Source organism: Manis javanica, chromosome 3, assembly GCF_040802235.1.
Source record: "Manis javanica isolate MJ-LG chromosome 3, MJ_LKY, whole genome shotgun sequence".
Taxonomy (NCBI): domain Eukaryota; kingdom Metazoa; phylum Chordata; class Mammalia; order Pholidota; family Manidae; genus Manis; species Manis javanica.
In genome coordinates, this window is record NC_133158.1 from 46,544,710 (window position 1) to 46,561,981 (window position 17,272).

Here is a 17,272-nt window from a genome sequence, read left to right on the forward strand (position 1 = left end):
CACAAACCAAGCCAATATTATTAACACTTATTATCAACATATAACCACACCACATATATTTGAATCACTTTGTTTAAATTAATAAAAAGACCATGGTATATCCATATAATGGGATAGTATAATTAAAATGGAATAACCATAAAATTATTCTGGAGAAAAACGTTCATATTTATCTATGTAGTTACCTTTACCAATGCCCTTTGTTTCTAGATTTGAGTTATGATCTAATGTCCTTTCATTTCAGCCTGAAGGACTCTCTAGTACTTCCTCTACAGCAAATACGCTAGAAATGAATCCTCTCAGTTTTTATCTTGGAATGTCTTAACTTCTTCACTTATGAAGGATAAATTTGCTGCAATTCTTGGTAGTGAGTTTTATTTCCATGCTTTGAATATGTCATCTCATTGCCTCTGCCTGCTATGGTTTCTACTGAGAAATCAGTTGTTAATATTTTTGAGGATCACTCATATGTGACAACTTGGTCGTCTCTTGCTGCTCTAGAGTCTCTCTTCATCATTGTGTTTCAACAGTTTGATTATGATTTGTCTAAGTATGAATCTCTTTGAGTTAATCTTACTTGGAATTTATCAAGCTTCTTGAGTGTGTAGATTAATAGTTTCCATTAAATTTAGGAACTTTTTGGCCATTATGTCTTCAAATATTCCTTCCACCCCTTTCTTTCTCTACTCTCCTTCTGGGAGTTCCATTATGCATGAGATGGTATGCTTGATGCTGTCCCACAGGTTTCCAAGGCGCGGCTCATTTTTCTTCATTCTATTCTCTTTCTGCTCCTCAGATGAGATCATCTCAATTCACCTGTCTTCAAGCTTATTGATTCTTTTGCCCACTCACATCTACTGTTGAGTCCCAGTCTACTGTTGAATTTCTTTCATTTCTTGTACATTTCAACTTCAGAATTTATATTTGTTTTTTTATATATATATTTATATTTATTTGTTAATATTCTCTATTTTCTCTTATTTGGTGAGACATTATCATAATGTCCTTTAGTTCTTTGAACATATTTACAATAGTGGATTTAAAGTCTTTGTCTAGTGAGTCCAATGTCTGGGCTTCTTCTGGGACAGTTTCCATTGACTACTTTTCTTCTTATGTATGATCCATATTTTCTTGTTTTTTTGCATGTCTCATAAATCTCTATTGAAAACTGACATCTTAGTATAATGTGGCAACCTTGAAAATCAGATTCTTCCTCCTTTTCAGGGTTTTTTTCTTGTTGCTATTTGCTTGTTTGGTGACTTTCCTGAGATTCTGTAAGGTCTGAATATTTTTTGTGTATAATCCCTGAAGTCTCTACTCAGTTAGCTTAGTAATCGGCTAATGATTGGCCAAAAATTTTCTTAAATGCTTGGAGCCAATAATTCTCATGGTCTTTGTCAAAGGGTCCTGTGATCATAGTGGGGCAATGCCTTCAATACTCAGGCAACTGTGCCTTAACCTTTACTTCCTGCTTGCTCAGAGCCTCAAGGTCAACCAGAGGTGAGAGCTCAGGGCCTTCTCAGATCTTTCCTGGACATGTGCACAGCCCTAAACATACATGTGTTCTTCTAGAATCTCTGAAATATGTCAGAGTTTTTCAAAGTTCCCTGTGGACATTTTTGTCCAGCTTTTTCTTTTGTTTTTTGGTTAGCTTATTGTTATCTCCAACTGTTACCCCTGCCCCAAGCAGCTGCAATATTAAACAGTTGCCACTGATTGTTTCTGACAAGTCACCCAAGGAAGACACTATTTGCTTTGAGTGAGCTCTCTGACAGGTCAAAGATAAGCCTTCCAAATGGAGTTTTCCAGGGTACTGTCAGACATATCAAATAATGACAATCTGAGAATGGGACGTTGAAAGAACTCCAACCCTGTTATAACCCCTCCAATGGTTGCTAGACTACTAATTTTTACCATGATTGCAGGCTCTCAATTTTCAAGGCTACCATGAAGCTAAGTAGGGGTAGCAGTAGAGAGTTAAAACACCACAAAGCTCAGGGTTCTTATTGATATTCAGCCATTTTTCTTGAGTAAACACTCCTGGAGTTCATTTATAGAGTTCTGAAAGAGTTTGTTTTGTCAATTTTTGCAATTGTCCTCACTTCTTTTATGGAGGAAAGGGTTTTCGTAACTCTTTTTTCCACCATTCCTGCTGACCTCCTCTTGGCTGCATCCTATGTTGTTTCTTCAAACCTATAGCTCAAGTTTCTGATTCTCTCTTTAGCCAGTTCCAATCTGATGTTAAATATCCATTTAAATTCTAATTTTAAGAATTTTATTTTTTATTTCTAGTTCTATTTGTTAATTATACATCTAGAAATGAAAGCTTGGGTAGATTTTACTTTATTTGCCCTTTTCTGTTTTGTAGTCACTTTACAATAAATATGCACTTCCTTTATGAAAAAAAGTTATAAAATTATTTTATCACCTTTTCCCTTTGACTTCCTATTTGTAGCTCATTCTGAGCCCATATGTACCTGCCATCAACTACCTCCCCCCATCCCTCCCAAGCACAAATAATGAGTTGGTACCTCAGAATACAAACACTGTTTGAGGAAAAAAAGCAAGGCAATGTTGCTCTTCTCCTTTCAATACCTAGAATCCCAGGAATAGTTATTTTAGAGCTAAAAGGTAGCACTTTTGTGGGCCCACCAGGGAAACATTGGAAAAGAGTAGCATTCAGTTTTGGTATTAAGAAGAAAGACTTTGGGCTGGAGAGAAAGCTGTGCTGTCTCAGACCCTGACAGCTAATTTAAGTCAATCACTTAAGTCCCTGATACCCCAGTTTCTTCTTCTAGCCACAAGGAGTAAGTGCAATGTCCTGAGAACATTTTGTAGCTCTGAACATGTATGTGTAAACACCCATGTGTCCTCTTTTCCCTACTCCACCAGAACAAAGCAGTTGCTTGGTGTGCCTTATTAGCTGTTCTCATGAATGACATACTGACTAACTGGCTGCTTCCCTGAATGAATGAACATAGGGCCACAGTCTTACTTTCTTGAGTCCCAAGTAGTTTTACCTTTGTCAGCCCCTTATTCTGTCAAAAAAAATTTTAATTATATTATATTTTACAACTATAGTAGTATAAAGATGAATAAATTTCATTTTCTTCTTATTTTAAAAGAAATTTAAAATTTTCATGGGTCTCTAAAAGATTTATGGGCCATAGGCCCTGGACCAACCCAGCTAATGGAGAAGTCAGCACTGAAGGAATGTTTCCATGTCCTGAGAAGTTTCTTAAGAGAACCCTTTGACCTCAAAAAAAAAATGCACCAATGCCATTTCCCACATTTTGTACCAAGCCTGCTTCCTAGTTTTCTTTTCTAAGGAGATGGGTGGAGTCTCCCTCCTTCTGTCATTTCACATCTTAAAAAAATCTACTCATGACACCTGGGTTCCCTGAAGCTCACATGGCATTTTTGTACAAATTAAGGAAAGTCTTCTTATCTTAAAAAGAAGGGAAAAAAAACCTTTAAAATATTACATCACTGCACAGTCTGAACAACTATCCCCATGGCCTGGGGGAAGTGTGGCACTCAGGTAGGCATCCCTTCCCATCTTATTTGGGGGCCACAGCCATGGCCTGTACAGCATGGTGGCAGGCAGGTAACACTAATCTATGGCCTCCAGCTAAAGGTATCTTAGGTGTAGTTCCATAATACAAACTTCATTTTCAGGCTGTGGCCAGAGGGCTGAAGTCCCAGGAGGACTCAGGCAAAGCCTCTAGAAGCAGTGGGATGCCAGAGTCATGATCTCAGGGTTCTCCTGGAGCAAAAACTGGACAAGGAGCAACCACAGGTGTGTGCACCTGTGTGCCTGTGCACGTGTGCTTTTCTGTGTGTTTACATGACCTTATGGACAAGTGTGGCCTGACTCCTCCACTGGGAGTGGAGGCCTGGAATCTCCGCCTCATGCTTTGTGCATTGTCAGCATGTGTCCACAACATGAAAGACACCTCCAGAGCTGTGTGCCCTACGCAGGCCACAACCTGAACAGCTAGCTGTGCGCGAGACCCTGCCCTGCTCCCTGAGCCCCTTGACAGTGTAAAGTCCACACTTGCACGTGCTAAAGCTTCCATTCTCCTCTCTGCAGGGATGACATGCCAAGCGAGAAGCTCCTACATCACCAGTGAGATCCTGTGGGGTCATCGGTTCACCCCTGTCCTGACATTGGAGGATGGGTTCTATGAAGTCGACTACAACAGCTTCCACGAGACCTATGAGACCAGCACCCCCTCTCTCAGTGCCAAAGAGCTGGCTGAGCTAGCTAGCAGGGCAGAGCTGCCCCTCAGTTGGTCTGTATCCAGCAAACTCAACCAACATGCAGAACTGGAGACCGAAGATGAAGAAAAGAACCAGGAGGAGCAGACGGAACGGAACGGTGACGTGGCAAACCTAGAGAACGAATCCAAAGTTTAGCCCCCTAGCTGGGCGACTCCTTCTCCTCTCCCCCCACACAACCCTTCCTTGTCTCTCATTCTTTTTCTTTTCTGTCTCTCTTGCTTTGTTCTTAACTTACATTTAATTTTGGCATCACTAGAAAACAAATCTTCAAGGTGTAAAATATCTACCTGCCCTCTCTCAGTTACCCAGATTGACAAGGTAGACACAGATCTGATCAAGGTGCAATGCGCCCTCATTTGGGGCCCAAGTCTGCTCTCCTCCCTAAACACCACACATCCAACTCCTGGGGATTTAAACTACTTACCTGCATGTGTTGTACAATACCAGATCACTCAAAAGAATGTGTCAGAGATTTTACCTGGGAAATGACAATTTAGGTCTCTGGTGCCTATTTACTCATGTGGTGAGACATAGAGTATAGCCCTTAATTTTATAGATGCCAATAAATTCCATCTACAAGGCAAGGTGCTTGTCCTATGTGGGCATTGCAGTTTTAGGACCCAGGTGAGGTAAAGACAAAACACTGTACATATATATGCCTTATGTAACTATTTTCTTTTTGCAGTTAATAATAAAACCCAGCATGTACAAAAGTACTATAGAACACAACTTCTAAATAATGTACATAGATGTAAAATTAATGTAAGTTTAGATATATAACTTTAGAAATAAGATGCAAAAAAAGGGATTCCCAACATACAGTAAGCATTTCTGCTCTGATGTCTTTGTTTTCTGAAATTTTTAGTCCCTTTGACACTGTCCCTTTAGTGCATGGCCTTTGTTCCATGTCCCAGACTGGCAGCCATTTGGGTACGTCACTGTTCCCTTGTTTATCCTTTCATTAAATCTAATAAGCCATAGGTCTGGGGGAAGTTGGGAGGTCCAGCAGATGACAAAAACCACCACCAATCTGCTGATATACTGTGAAATGTTTACAAAACTGAGGTCTCTTTTTTTAAGATAAAAAGAACCTCACTGACTAGCCTGGGGAGAATTCCAGGAAGAGGACACCCTCTGACGTGTCACCAATAGTGTGTCTATGCTTTGTACGTGAGTGTTCTCCCTCTGTAGTACAATAGTTCGGAAAATTTCTGCTAAACTACCGATGCTCCAGCTGTTCACTGTGTAATCATGAAAAACTACAGACTATTCAAAATAACACATGGTAAGTAAGCAGTAGATGGTTTGAGTCTAAGCCGTGTAATTCATGAAGGCAAGCAGTGGGTGACATACTGTAATCATTGACCTCACACACTTTGACTCCATCCAGCACTCCTCTTGTCCCTGGGGGCTTATCCATCAGCATTTCTTGGATTGATATTTGTTATTATTTTTCTTTTATTATTATAGAATGACCAGAGTTCAATATTCAAAGATTAGATCAACAACCTTGGTAACTATCTAAAAAATTCTCTCTAGAATATGCCATACGATCAAAGTCAAGTCCAAAGTGTCTCCCAATCAAAAAAACACAAACAAAAACTGCAGCCTAACTCATCTGACTATCTGCAAAGATAAATGAAGAAAGGAAAAGAAAAGAAAAAGAAAGAAAGGGAGAAGAGAAGGAAGGAAGGAAAGAATTTTATACCAAAAATCTAAATTTCAAAATGAAAAAAGTTTCAAATGAAAATATTAAAAAAGGAAGAGAATCTTAGAAAAAAACCTCAAGGGCAGGTGGAGATTTTGCACTGTAACAGATCTTTCATGTTAATATCATAATTTTAAACTGTTTGCTCCCTAACACAGTTGCCATCATAAATATTCACTGACTGTATTCAAGTTCATTTCCAGCTCCTACAGCTGCGCTGTTTGAGGCTTCACACCACGGGGACTGAAGAGCCCAAACTAGCTGCCCCTCCCTGTCGCCCTTGCCTTCCCTGACCAGAGCACAATGGCTTTTCCTGTAGTTTGGGCACTTTGTCTATTCAAAAGCATGCCCCAGAGGTAAGGAGAGTGGCCCCTCAGTTTAACATGGGGGTCTCTCTTCTCCCATTTCCAAGACCTTGCATCAAGACGACTGCTTCTTAGCACTAACCTTATGGAAAACAAAACTGTTGGCCACAGCCCTTTCCTGTTTGCCAGTATTTCATTTTTTGCATTGAATATCTGTTGAATCCTTTATTCATTCCACACACTCTAAGGAGGAGGTTGTACCTGGGGAGTAGGAGGGAGCCCCCTTCATTTCCTGCCAGGCTGTGGAGGGGTTACTATGGCCTTCCCTTGCTGTAGCCTTATGAAGGGCCATTGGTTTGAGGCTGCTAACCCTGCTGCAGCAAGGCAGGGGAGCACAAAGCAAGATGAAGCAGGGGCTGCAGAAAGTCTGCTACTGCAGCTCTTGAAGACTCAATGGGCCTTTTTAATTGTTAACTGGGTTTAAAGAATGGCACACCCTGTTGTTTGGTGGGAAGAGCAGAGCTGGGCCCTTTAGCACAAGTGAACCAAGAGCCTTAACAACTGTTGGGTCACCCACGCGAGTCAGTTCTGCACATGTGACGGGCACAGGGTGTGAAGTCTCTCCCTGTTCTCACTGTCTTTGGTGTCAGTGTAGCTGGAGACAGAACATGAACCAAATCTCATTTTGTAATGTGAGCCTCTGAATCTTTAAACGAAGTTGCTCCAGAAAAACCTTTTACTAGAATGTCCCTATCAAACATGTCTATTTTTCTACAATTATTGATAACACAGTTTAACAGTGTATTTTGTGTCAGCTGTTAAATTTGGAACTGAAAGAAACTCATTAAGACTGAATTTTCTAAGCAGCAAGTATTGAATGGTGTTTTTCATTAAGGCAGTTCAACAGAGACGACCCCACAATTTCTACCCATTCTAATTGCTCCATATGCAGTCCCCGTTCACTTTTTCAGCAAATCAAGTGCTGTGAAAATAAAGAAGCCTATTGTAGTGCAACAATACCCATAGCTAATGGGGAATACTCTCAACTTGACATTTCAGTCTGCCTGGTTGGTGTATTTGAGTCACTTTTCCTTAAAAGCATGGGGTGATCCATTAGTCAAATATGAACTATGAACTAAAGGGTTATGGTTTGCCATAGCTGATCCCAATCTGGAAAAAAGGGCAGATTCAGCAGGAAGCTTGACCTTCCCAAGGGCTTCTGAGACCCTCAGATTCTCACTTCTACCCACCCCAATGTGCTTTCCAACTGGAAGAGTACCTACTCACTTGTAAGTCAACTTTATGTCACAAATACAATTGTTTATGTTTATAGCTGCCCCATGGGGGAACTATTTGCTTTTGTATTAACACGTTTGCCATCACTGTAATGTCAGGTCATTGTTTTTCCATTCCTTCAAAATACGGCATTCCAGCCTATTGATCCAACATAGAGCCACTCCATGTCCCCGAGAAGGAATTCCTTCTTCCCCTACTCCTCTCCTCCACCTGCCCCTCTCTATCGCGCTTTCCCTACTTCTACAGTACCAGGTCCGTTGATTTAGTTCAGTATCTTTTGTTGCCTCACAGAAACCCAGCTACTGTCTCTAAAACTGTCAACCTGTTTCCTAAGCACAATTTTCTCTTGTGGGTTTAACCAAACTAGGGTGTTCTGAAATGTCTGTTTTTCATTGTACTCTGATTTAAAATGTATTTATTGGTTCATTTAAAAGCCTAAATTTTGAAGTCTCCAGAGCAACATCCTTATGTTTTCTCTTCCTACATTTTCTTACATTTCAGGTTTTCACCTTTTCCCCTTTGTTTTTATTTAGATTTAAGCCAATATCTTTTGGATGTTCATTAACAGTTCATACAGGTATGAACTTAGACAGGGAAAGAAACTCTTAAAAAATGCCATTAGAATAATACCTTAACTCACCAAAATAATGTGAAAACATTTGATTAACTGAGTGATTCAAGATTTTTTTTTTAATATTAATAGTCACTTCCAAGACAGCTTACCAATAGTCTGACTAGTTGTCATTCTTTCCTTGACTTGGGTGATAATCTATGTGGTGCAGAAGAATCAAATGGGTAGTTGAAAATTAAATGCCTTACATATATTGCAGACACTACGTTCCATGATATCCTTTCATAATCGCTAGAAAGTCAAAAAACATAGGCAGCATATATAATAGATGATTCATTAATATTGCATTACAATGTAGTAAAATATGTTATCTTGTTTCTAGACCTTATGGCCAACCTGCATTTAAGAAAATGTTATCCTTTAATTTAAAGTGGAGTAAAACATACTTCTTAATATTTCTGCCCTAATGTCTTGGAGAGCTTCTCATGCAGTGTCTTACAGAAGTCAAAACTCTGTCAGGCTACTGAGAGATCTTGACAAAGCACAATATCAATACATAACACAATAATAATGAAAAAGCATTGTACCCTACATTGTGTAGTGTTTGAAGCATTCGGAGCACCCTATGTCATTTAATTCTAATCCACCATCACAGCTTGAGTATTATAATTTACATTTTATAGAAGGAAAACTAGGGTTTGGGCAAACTGAGTAAATTCTCCAAGGTTATAAGGCCCAAAAATCATAGATCTTGATTTCAAATCCAGATGCCAATAAGCCATGAATATTTTCTACTACAGACAAGTGGCAGGAAACCAAATCTGTTCACACACTCTTTTTGCATCACTTGCAAGCAAAGAACGATTTTTACATTTTTAAGTGGTTGGGGGTAAAAAACAAAAGAAGAACATTTTATGACATGAAAATTATATGAAATTCAAATGACAGTGTCCATAAATAAAGCTTTATTGGAACACAGCCACACCCATTCATTTCTGTTGCCCATGACTGCCTTCATGCTATACTAGCAGAGATGAGTAATTAAGGCAGAGATCTTATGAACAGAAGACTAAAATATCACTATCTGGCCCCTTACAGGAAAAGTTTGCCAACCACCATGACATACCATTAAATACCATTAGTACTATTAATTATTAAGTACTGTACTGTACTATTAAGAGATTCCTGGGAAACTTAGAACAATGACATTCTTTTCCAGTATAAAATCTACTGCAGTCACTCATAGGTCTGTTTGAAGAAGAAATACCACACTTTTTTGGTAAGAGGGACAACAGCTTCAAGGAATTTTGAAAGCCCAAACAGATCTCAAAGAAATTAGTTGGGTCTCAAAGAAAGACTTCTTCCTTTTTAAAACCATTCCTTCAGGGTAATAAATCAACAGCCATCCAATATTCAGTGGCCAACTCAGAAAGTGACATGGTAAAACTACTCGTTAATGAACAAAAAAGAAATAGGAATCCCTAGTCCAGCAGCTGAGACATTGCTTCACTGGTATCCTTAGGCATTTAAGTACATAGATAGTTGGGACATGAGTCTTTGCTCCGTGGGGTGAATTAGATTTGCAGGGGTTTCTGCACACCGACCCAGCTTCCAGTCCCTCGCAGGCCTTCTTTCTTATGCTTTCTTGGAGGAGAACTGACTAGACTGTTGAACTGTGTCTGTTTCCTTGCTAGTTTTCTCTAGCCTACAATCAATCAATGCGATCAAGATAAACCTTGAACTACTGCTTGCATTTAATTGTAGTAGTTCTGATTCTCTCTCGCCACTAGGTTAAAAGCATAACATGCAAGTAGAGAACTAAATGCTTCTCTTGGAAAACCAAGAGGTTCTTTGTAAAGAGCTCACAGAAAAAGAGGAGGGTTTTGGGGGCTGTTTGCCACCATTCTGAGTCTAAAGATAAAGATTGGTAATTAGAATAATATTGGATGAAAGAAATCCAGACAGTGGGGTTTTGAGATAAGTCAATATTAAATGACATTCTTTAGTATCACTAAGATGAACTCACTTGTGTTCTAAGGAAGCATTTCCAAAGCCAGACATAGGACAGCCAAGCTAGGTTCTTTATCTCTTCAGTTCTATTGAAAAATAAATTGCTATTTTATGAGTGCTTTCCTGGAAATAAGGTGGGAAAGAAAAGAATTTTTTAACAAACTATTTTGACATTGTATTGCTGATAGATAAATGAGGGATATTGAGATAGATTTGGCCCTGTATCTGAAACTAGGTAGTAATGGTATCCTCAATATAAATCATGCAGAGAGCTTGCAACTCTGCAACTGCATGGAACAGGATAATAACTAAGTAGGGGGAAAAAAGAAAGCTCAAATTTCAATACCAAAAAACTTAAATAAATGTAAAAGGAGTCAAACTTTTACTTGGCCTCATTGCCTTGGTAAAAGAAAGCTTCCTAATTCAAATAGGAAAGTCCTGGGGAAATGAGGACACAATTAAGACATGCAAGAATAACTTGTTGAGGTGGTCAATATGATTAAGAGGTGGAGATTCACTGTCAATGAAAATAGTATTTATAAAGTTATTTTTAGACACTACCCCTCTAGAGTTGAATCCTAACATGCTCTGTGTTCAGCCAGAATTGTGACCACACAGGCAACATATCTTAACTTCAGAGAACAAAATATTCCTACTGTCCAAGCATAATTGACCATTTCAAGATTAAGACTCTGTACCCATTGTATTAACACAGTCATAAATGCTGTGATATCAACCATCCAATCTTTATAAGAATTAGAAGGGCTGTTTTTCTCAGGCAGTGTAAATATCTGCTACCAACAGACACTAGTGAAATAAACATGAAATCCAATATCATTTCTAAAATTCTGATAGAAATCATAAAACATCCACAAAAAGAGCAAGATATCCCAGGAGTCTAAGTTCAGACCTCTTTGGCTTCTAAAACCCCAGTACAGACTGAATGCCTAATGGAGTATATAGTGCTGGATCTAACCCCACTAACACAAGTATCAGAACTGGGTCACCTGGAGCACAGAAAGCTGGGTTCCCATTAGCTGTGCATGAACAGAAACTCTGCCTCCTTGGCCAGCATTCTTAGGGTAGAAGAAGGGGCACTGACCTCAGATCCAGCCACCGCAGGTGCCATTCTGACATCATCTCTTAGTATGGCTGCATGTGGGTGTGGGTATGAGAAATACCCTCCCTTGGTTCAGCCTTGACCATGCCCACCTGCTGTGGGCTTTCTGGGTGGGCCTGTCCCTCCAGGTCTCGTTCCTGCCCGTCTAGACAATGACCCCTGACAGAAATGTCTACTGGGGACCCTGTGTCTTTTGAGTTTATCTTGGCAGGCATCCTTACCCCCAAAGAGTGACCACCTGGATCAGGGATGAAAACCCTCCCTTTAAGAGCTGAAGGCCTTTTGAATCCCCTACGCACAGGAGTGGTCCTCACATACCTAAGTAAAAATAAAAAAATACTAACACATAAGTGGAATAAGTAAGGAAGTCCAAAAAAGTACCCATTTTCCCATGATGACTACCTCAGTGCTTTTTCCTTTACATATCTAATTCTTCAACATCTAGAAATTCTCTTTTTGGTATCATGATGCTGTGAGCACAAACTTCATGGGCTTATGGGGCAATCCCTTGTGCCAAAGGGAGAGCTAGACTTTTCCAGTTTGAACCCACCTAAAAACCAGTATCAATGCCACTTGATCAAGAAATGTCACATCCCTCCCTTTCTCTGACAGCCACCAAATGAGAACAGCCGTGTCAAAAATCCCTTTATTTGCAAGGACTCCCCTGGTCCACAACACTTGAACACATGACTTATGCTGCCCCAGGTGCGCACACAGCCTCCACATCATCGCAGGTCATCTCCCCGAACATTCTACCCAGCTCCTCTTTCTGAGTTCCTTCCTCTGCTTACCACCAAAACTGGTCTTTCCCGGCACCTTCCTCTGAGTCCTCATTCCATTCTTGACCGGCAGCCAAGAAGCAATCACTGGGGCTAGTCTTAACTCTTATGCTTAATTGTCCATCCCCAGTTTAACTGAGCATGTAATATGCTCAGAGTCTGACCACCTGAGATCAAAAAGGCAGAATATTTTGTTCCTGCCCCATAAACGCCTTGAAAGGCCTTGAGCGTTGATTGGGCATTAGGACATCAGTCAACAACTGAACAGAGTATTAAGAGAGGCCTTGTGCCAAAGGGAGAGCTGACTGTTCTGGGGGAATCTTCTTACCCTTTGCAGCATGTGATCAGGCTAAGCTTGCCAAAGATGGTCCTGGACATCTTTATTCACCCCAGTGGCTCCATGTCTCAAAGAAGAGCCACACAGAGACAAAAGTGGCTTCTCACACGTGTACAGGATTCTGAAATGATTACCCAGACATCTGCCTATGTCGGCAAAGTGGTCTTTCCTCCCCACCCCGTCTGCGGACCGTGCTCTGGCCCCTGTGGGGCCTGGTCACCCAGGACATGCAGGGCTGCAACCAGGGCAGCCTGCAGCCTGTGAGCATGCACTTCTCCATGGAGTCCCCAAGGGGAGCCGGCAGAGGTCCCAAGGGGCTGAAGTCCCAGGGCTGCCCCGCCTACTGAGAGGCTTGGGGGAAGCTAAGGAGACACGGGGCAGTGCCCAGGCAAATGAGTACTCCTTCACCCCACCAGGTGTTGAATATCCCTTCTTCCTAGGATGGCATGCACGTAGGTAGCCAAACTGCTCCTAAGAAAGCTATTCCTTAAGCCAACATCTCCATCACACACACACACACACACACACACACACACACGCACAAAATCACAGTCACCTTTAAAAAAAAAAGATTCCAAAACTAAATTCACATAATCTGATGTAACAGAGGTCCAAAGAGCTATCATTTTATTAATCATTAAATAAACCCTGCCTAAAGATTAAGACTGGTCCAAATCAAACAGTTAAATAGTTTTCAATAATAAACCCAAATATAAACAAAAGCAATCTAAAAATTTTACTTACAAATTGGTTTAGAAAACATGATTTCAAATCAGAGATGTTTATTTTTACCCCCAGGGTGCAAAGTCTCCCAGAACACTATTTCTCTGTCAACTTGCCATTTTCCATCTGCTTTGAACCTGAGAATAGACTCATTTTCATTGGCATTAAAAAGTGAAGTGGAATTCAGGACTGAACTCTCGGAGTTAAATTCAGCCTCCCCCTGTGAACCAGACAGGAATGAACTCTGCTAACCGGGAACAACTCTGAGGCAAACCCCACTGGACACTGACCTCTGGGAAATTTTGGACATGGTGGTGCTTAAGATGATGGCCTGCTTTCAAAGACAGGGTATTAGTGTTTCAACCTCTGAGTCATGCCCACATTGAGCAAGTCAGGCCACATGAGACCCCAAAGTCTACAGCTCACCTGGTTAGCTGGCTGTGTCCACAGGGGGCACTAGGGAATAAAGCGGAACTTTCCACAACCTGAACAACTGCACCGGAAGACTTCACTCCCATCTTTTCTCTAATTCTGTTACAAGAGGCACCAACAAGACATGTGGCCTGTTAATGCCATGGTTCTCCTCTATTTGTATATTCATGTAGTTTTTTTTTTCCTTTTCTAAAAGAGAGATGACTCCTCTGATCACTACACAATACAGAGGTAATATTCTCAGTCCTCTGTAACTAACACATTAATAAATGCAACAACCCTTTCCCCATATACATACATACATACATGTATTCACATATACATACATACACACATGCATACATATACACAAATACACATACACTGATGCACACACACACACACACACACACACACACACACACACACACACATTTATCCTTTCCAATCGGGTATGAGCTGGTCCACATAAATGAATTTCCAGAAAGCCAAAGCTTGGAGAATAACAACCATTTTCCCCCACCATCACTGTGGTATTCTTTCTAAACTGTACCATACACTTCCCTGAATCTACAGTCAATGGATCATAAAGTAGTCTTTCTTTTCATTGTTTTGCAGGAAACCTGGATTCAGTCTGAGAAGACCAGGATTCTGGGTCCTGGTTTGACTAGAGATAAGCCATGTGGTCTTGAATTAAACCACTGAACTTCTCTGAAATCATTTTCTCCTTTTTCTAATTAATCAATTATTTTTAGAGCAGTTTTAGGTTCACATCAAAATTGAGTGGAAAGTGTAGAGAGTTCTCATATACCCCCCTGTCCCCTCCAGACACAACCTCCCCCATTATCAGCATCTCACACCATTGTGATACCTATGTTACACTTGATAAACTGACATTGGGCTCATCATTATCACCCAAAGTCCGCAGTTTACATTAGGGTTCAGTCTTGGCATTGCACATTCTGTGAGTTTTGAGTATTGTAAAATACATACTGAGATGTATCCACCATTGTAGTATCATACAAAATAGCTTCATGCCCAAAAACTCTTCTGTGTTCTATTCATTGCTCTCTCTCCCCACAACCCTTGGCAACTACTGACCTTTTATTGTCTCATAGTTTTGCCTTTTCCACAAAGCCAAGTGGTTGGAATCATACAATATATAGCCTATTCTGATTAGTTTCTTTCATTTAGTAATTTATATTTAAGGTTCCTCCAAGTCTTTTTATGGCTAGATACCTTATCTCTTTTTCCTGTTGAATAATATTCCATTATCTAGATGGAACACTATTTATCTATTCACTTACTAAAGGATATTTTGGTTGTTTTGAAGTTTTGGCAGTGATGAATAAAGCTGTTCTAAACATTTGTGTGCAGGTTTTTGTGTAGACATTAAGTTTTGATTCATTTGGGTAAATATAATGGATCATGAATTCCAGATCGTATGACAAAACTGTGACTAGTTTTGTAAGAAACTGCCAAACTCTCTTCCAAAAAGGCTGCACCATTTTACATTCCCACCAACGATGAATGAATGCTCCTGTTGTTCCATATCCTTGTTGGCATTTAGAGTCATCTTTGTTTTGGTTTTTGGCCATTCTAATAGGCGTACACTGGTATCTCATTATTCTTTTCATTTGCATTTCCCTGATGACATATGATGTGGAGCATCTTTTCATGTGCTTATTTTGTCATCTGTATCTCTTCTTTGGTAAGGTATTTCTTCAGGTCTCTGCCCATTTTTTAAATCACATTGTATCTTTTCTTACTGTTGAGTTTTGAGAATTCTTTGTATGTTTTGGATAATAGTTCTTTCCCAGATGTGTCTTTTGAAAATATCTTCTAGTCTGTGGTTTGTCTTCTCACTCTGTTGACAGTGTCCTTTGAAGAGCAGAAATTCTTAATTTTAATGAAGACCAGTTTATCTTTCTTTCCTTCATGGATCATGCCTTTGGCGTTTAAAAAGACATGGCCATATCCAAGGTCATCTAGTTTTTCTCAAATGTTGTCTTCTAGGAGTTTTATAGTTTGCATTTTACATCTTAATCTATTACCCATTTTGAGTTAATTTTTGTTAAGGGTATAAGGTACATGCCTAGATTCTTTTTTTTTTTGGCTCATGAATGTTCGGTTTTTCCAGCATCACTTGTTGCAAAGACTCTATTTGCTCCACTGTATTGCCTCAGCTCATTTGTCAAAGAGCAGTTGACTCTATTTATAGGGGTATATTTCTTGGCTGTCTGTCCTGTTCCATTGATCTATTTGTCTATTCTCTCACCAGTACCGCACTGTCTTGATTACTGTAATTTTATAGTAAGCTTTGAAGTCGGGTAGTGTCAGTCCTCTGGTTTTGTCCTTCTTCTTCAATATTGAATTGGCTATTCTGGGTCTTTTGCTTCTCCATATAAACGTTAGAATCCATCTGTATATCCACAAAATAGTTTGCTGGGATTTTTATTGGAATTACATTGAATTTATAGGCCAATTTAGTAAAGATTGACATCTTGAAAATATTGAGTCTTCCTGTCCATGAACATGGAATATCTCTCCATTCATTTAGTTCATCTTTGATATCTTTCATCAGAGTTTTGTAATTTTCCTCATTTAAAGCTTGTACATATTTTGTTAGATTTATACCTAAATATTTCTTTTTTAGGGGGTGCTAATGTAAATGGTATTGTGTTTTTAATTTCAAATTCCACTTATTCATTAATGGTATCTAAGAAACCAATTGACTTTTTGTATATTAACCTTGTGTCCTATAACCTTGCTATAGTGGTTTATTAGTTCCAAGAGGGGTTTTTTTTGTGGATTTCTTTCAGATTTTCTACATAGAAAATTATGTCATCTGCAAAGACAGTTTTACTTCTTCCTTCCCAATCCCTCTGAGAACTGCTTTCACAGCATCCTACAAATTTTGATCATTGTATTTTCAGTTTCATTTAATTCAAAGTACTTTTTTAGTATTTTCAGTTTCATTTAATTCAAATTGTTTTTTTAATTCTCCTGAGATTTCTTCTTTGACTTAGGTGTTATTTAAGAGTGTTGTTGAATCTCCAAGTATTTTGAGATTTTTCTATCTGCTTTTCTCTTTCTATTTTCTAGTTTAATTCCACTGTGATCTAGAACAGACATTGTATGATTTCTATTCTTTTAAGTTCATTAAGGTGTGTTTTGAGTCTGAGAATGTGATTTATTTGTGTTCCATGTGGGCTCAGAAAAATGTGTCTGCTGTTAGTGTCCTCGTCTTCTTCAGCAAGCATTAGAATCCCACAGGTTTTGCTTCTATGATTCTATTATCAAGTCCAGTCTCCACCACCATGGTTTCAGTCTCCACCATCCCTAAACTAAATGGGCCCAGATGGTTTAGCTTTAAGTCTTTTCATTGTTTTTGATAGCAGTTTTTAACAGTTTCAATGATTCCTTTGCTGGCAGCAATGAAATTTCACTACCATACATCCTCATGTCTCCAGCATACCCTTACCAAATACATCCTTCTCTCCTCTTCAATACCGCCACTAAACCATGTGGCAAATAGATGCATTGTAAGTTAGTTGCCTTCTAGATAAATGAGGATAAAACATTTAGTCTCCTCCAGAAGTAAAACGCTCAAAGGGAGGTTATCATCTTTGACAGAAAATAAATGTGTGGCTCCTTCTTGCCAGCTTATCCATGAACTGCTTGACCAGCTCCAGCAGGCTATGGGAAAATTGCTTTTAACCTGAATC

General features: G+C 39.5%; 1 protein-coding gene across 1 annotated transcript in view; it reads left to right on the top strand.

Annotated features, from left to right (window-relative positions):
- The window catches only part of KCNJ6 (potassium inwardly rectifying channel subfamily J member 6), a 270,068-nt gene extending 265,641 nt beyond the window's left edge, over window positions 1–4,427 (top strand). The window contains exon 4 of the mRNA XM_037014829.2: window positions 4,094–4,427. Coding sequence (XP_036870724.1) covers window positions 4,094–4,419 — 326 coding nt within the window. The 3' untranslated portion in view covers window positions 4,420–4,427. The remainder of the gene's footprint in view (window positions 1–4,093) is intronic.
- The last annotated feature ends 12,845 nt before the right edge of the window (window positions 4,428–17,272 follow it).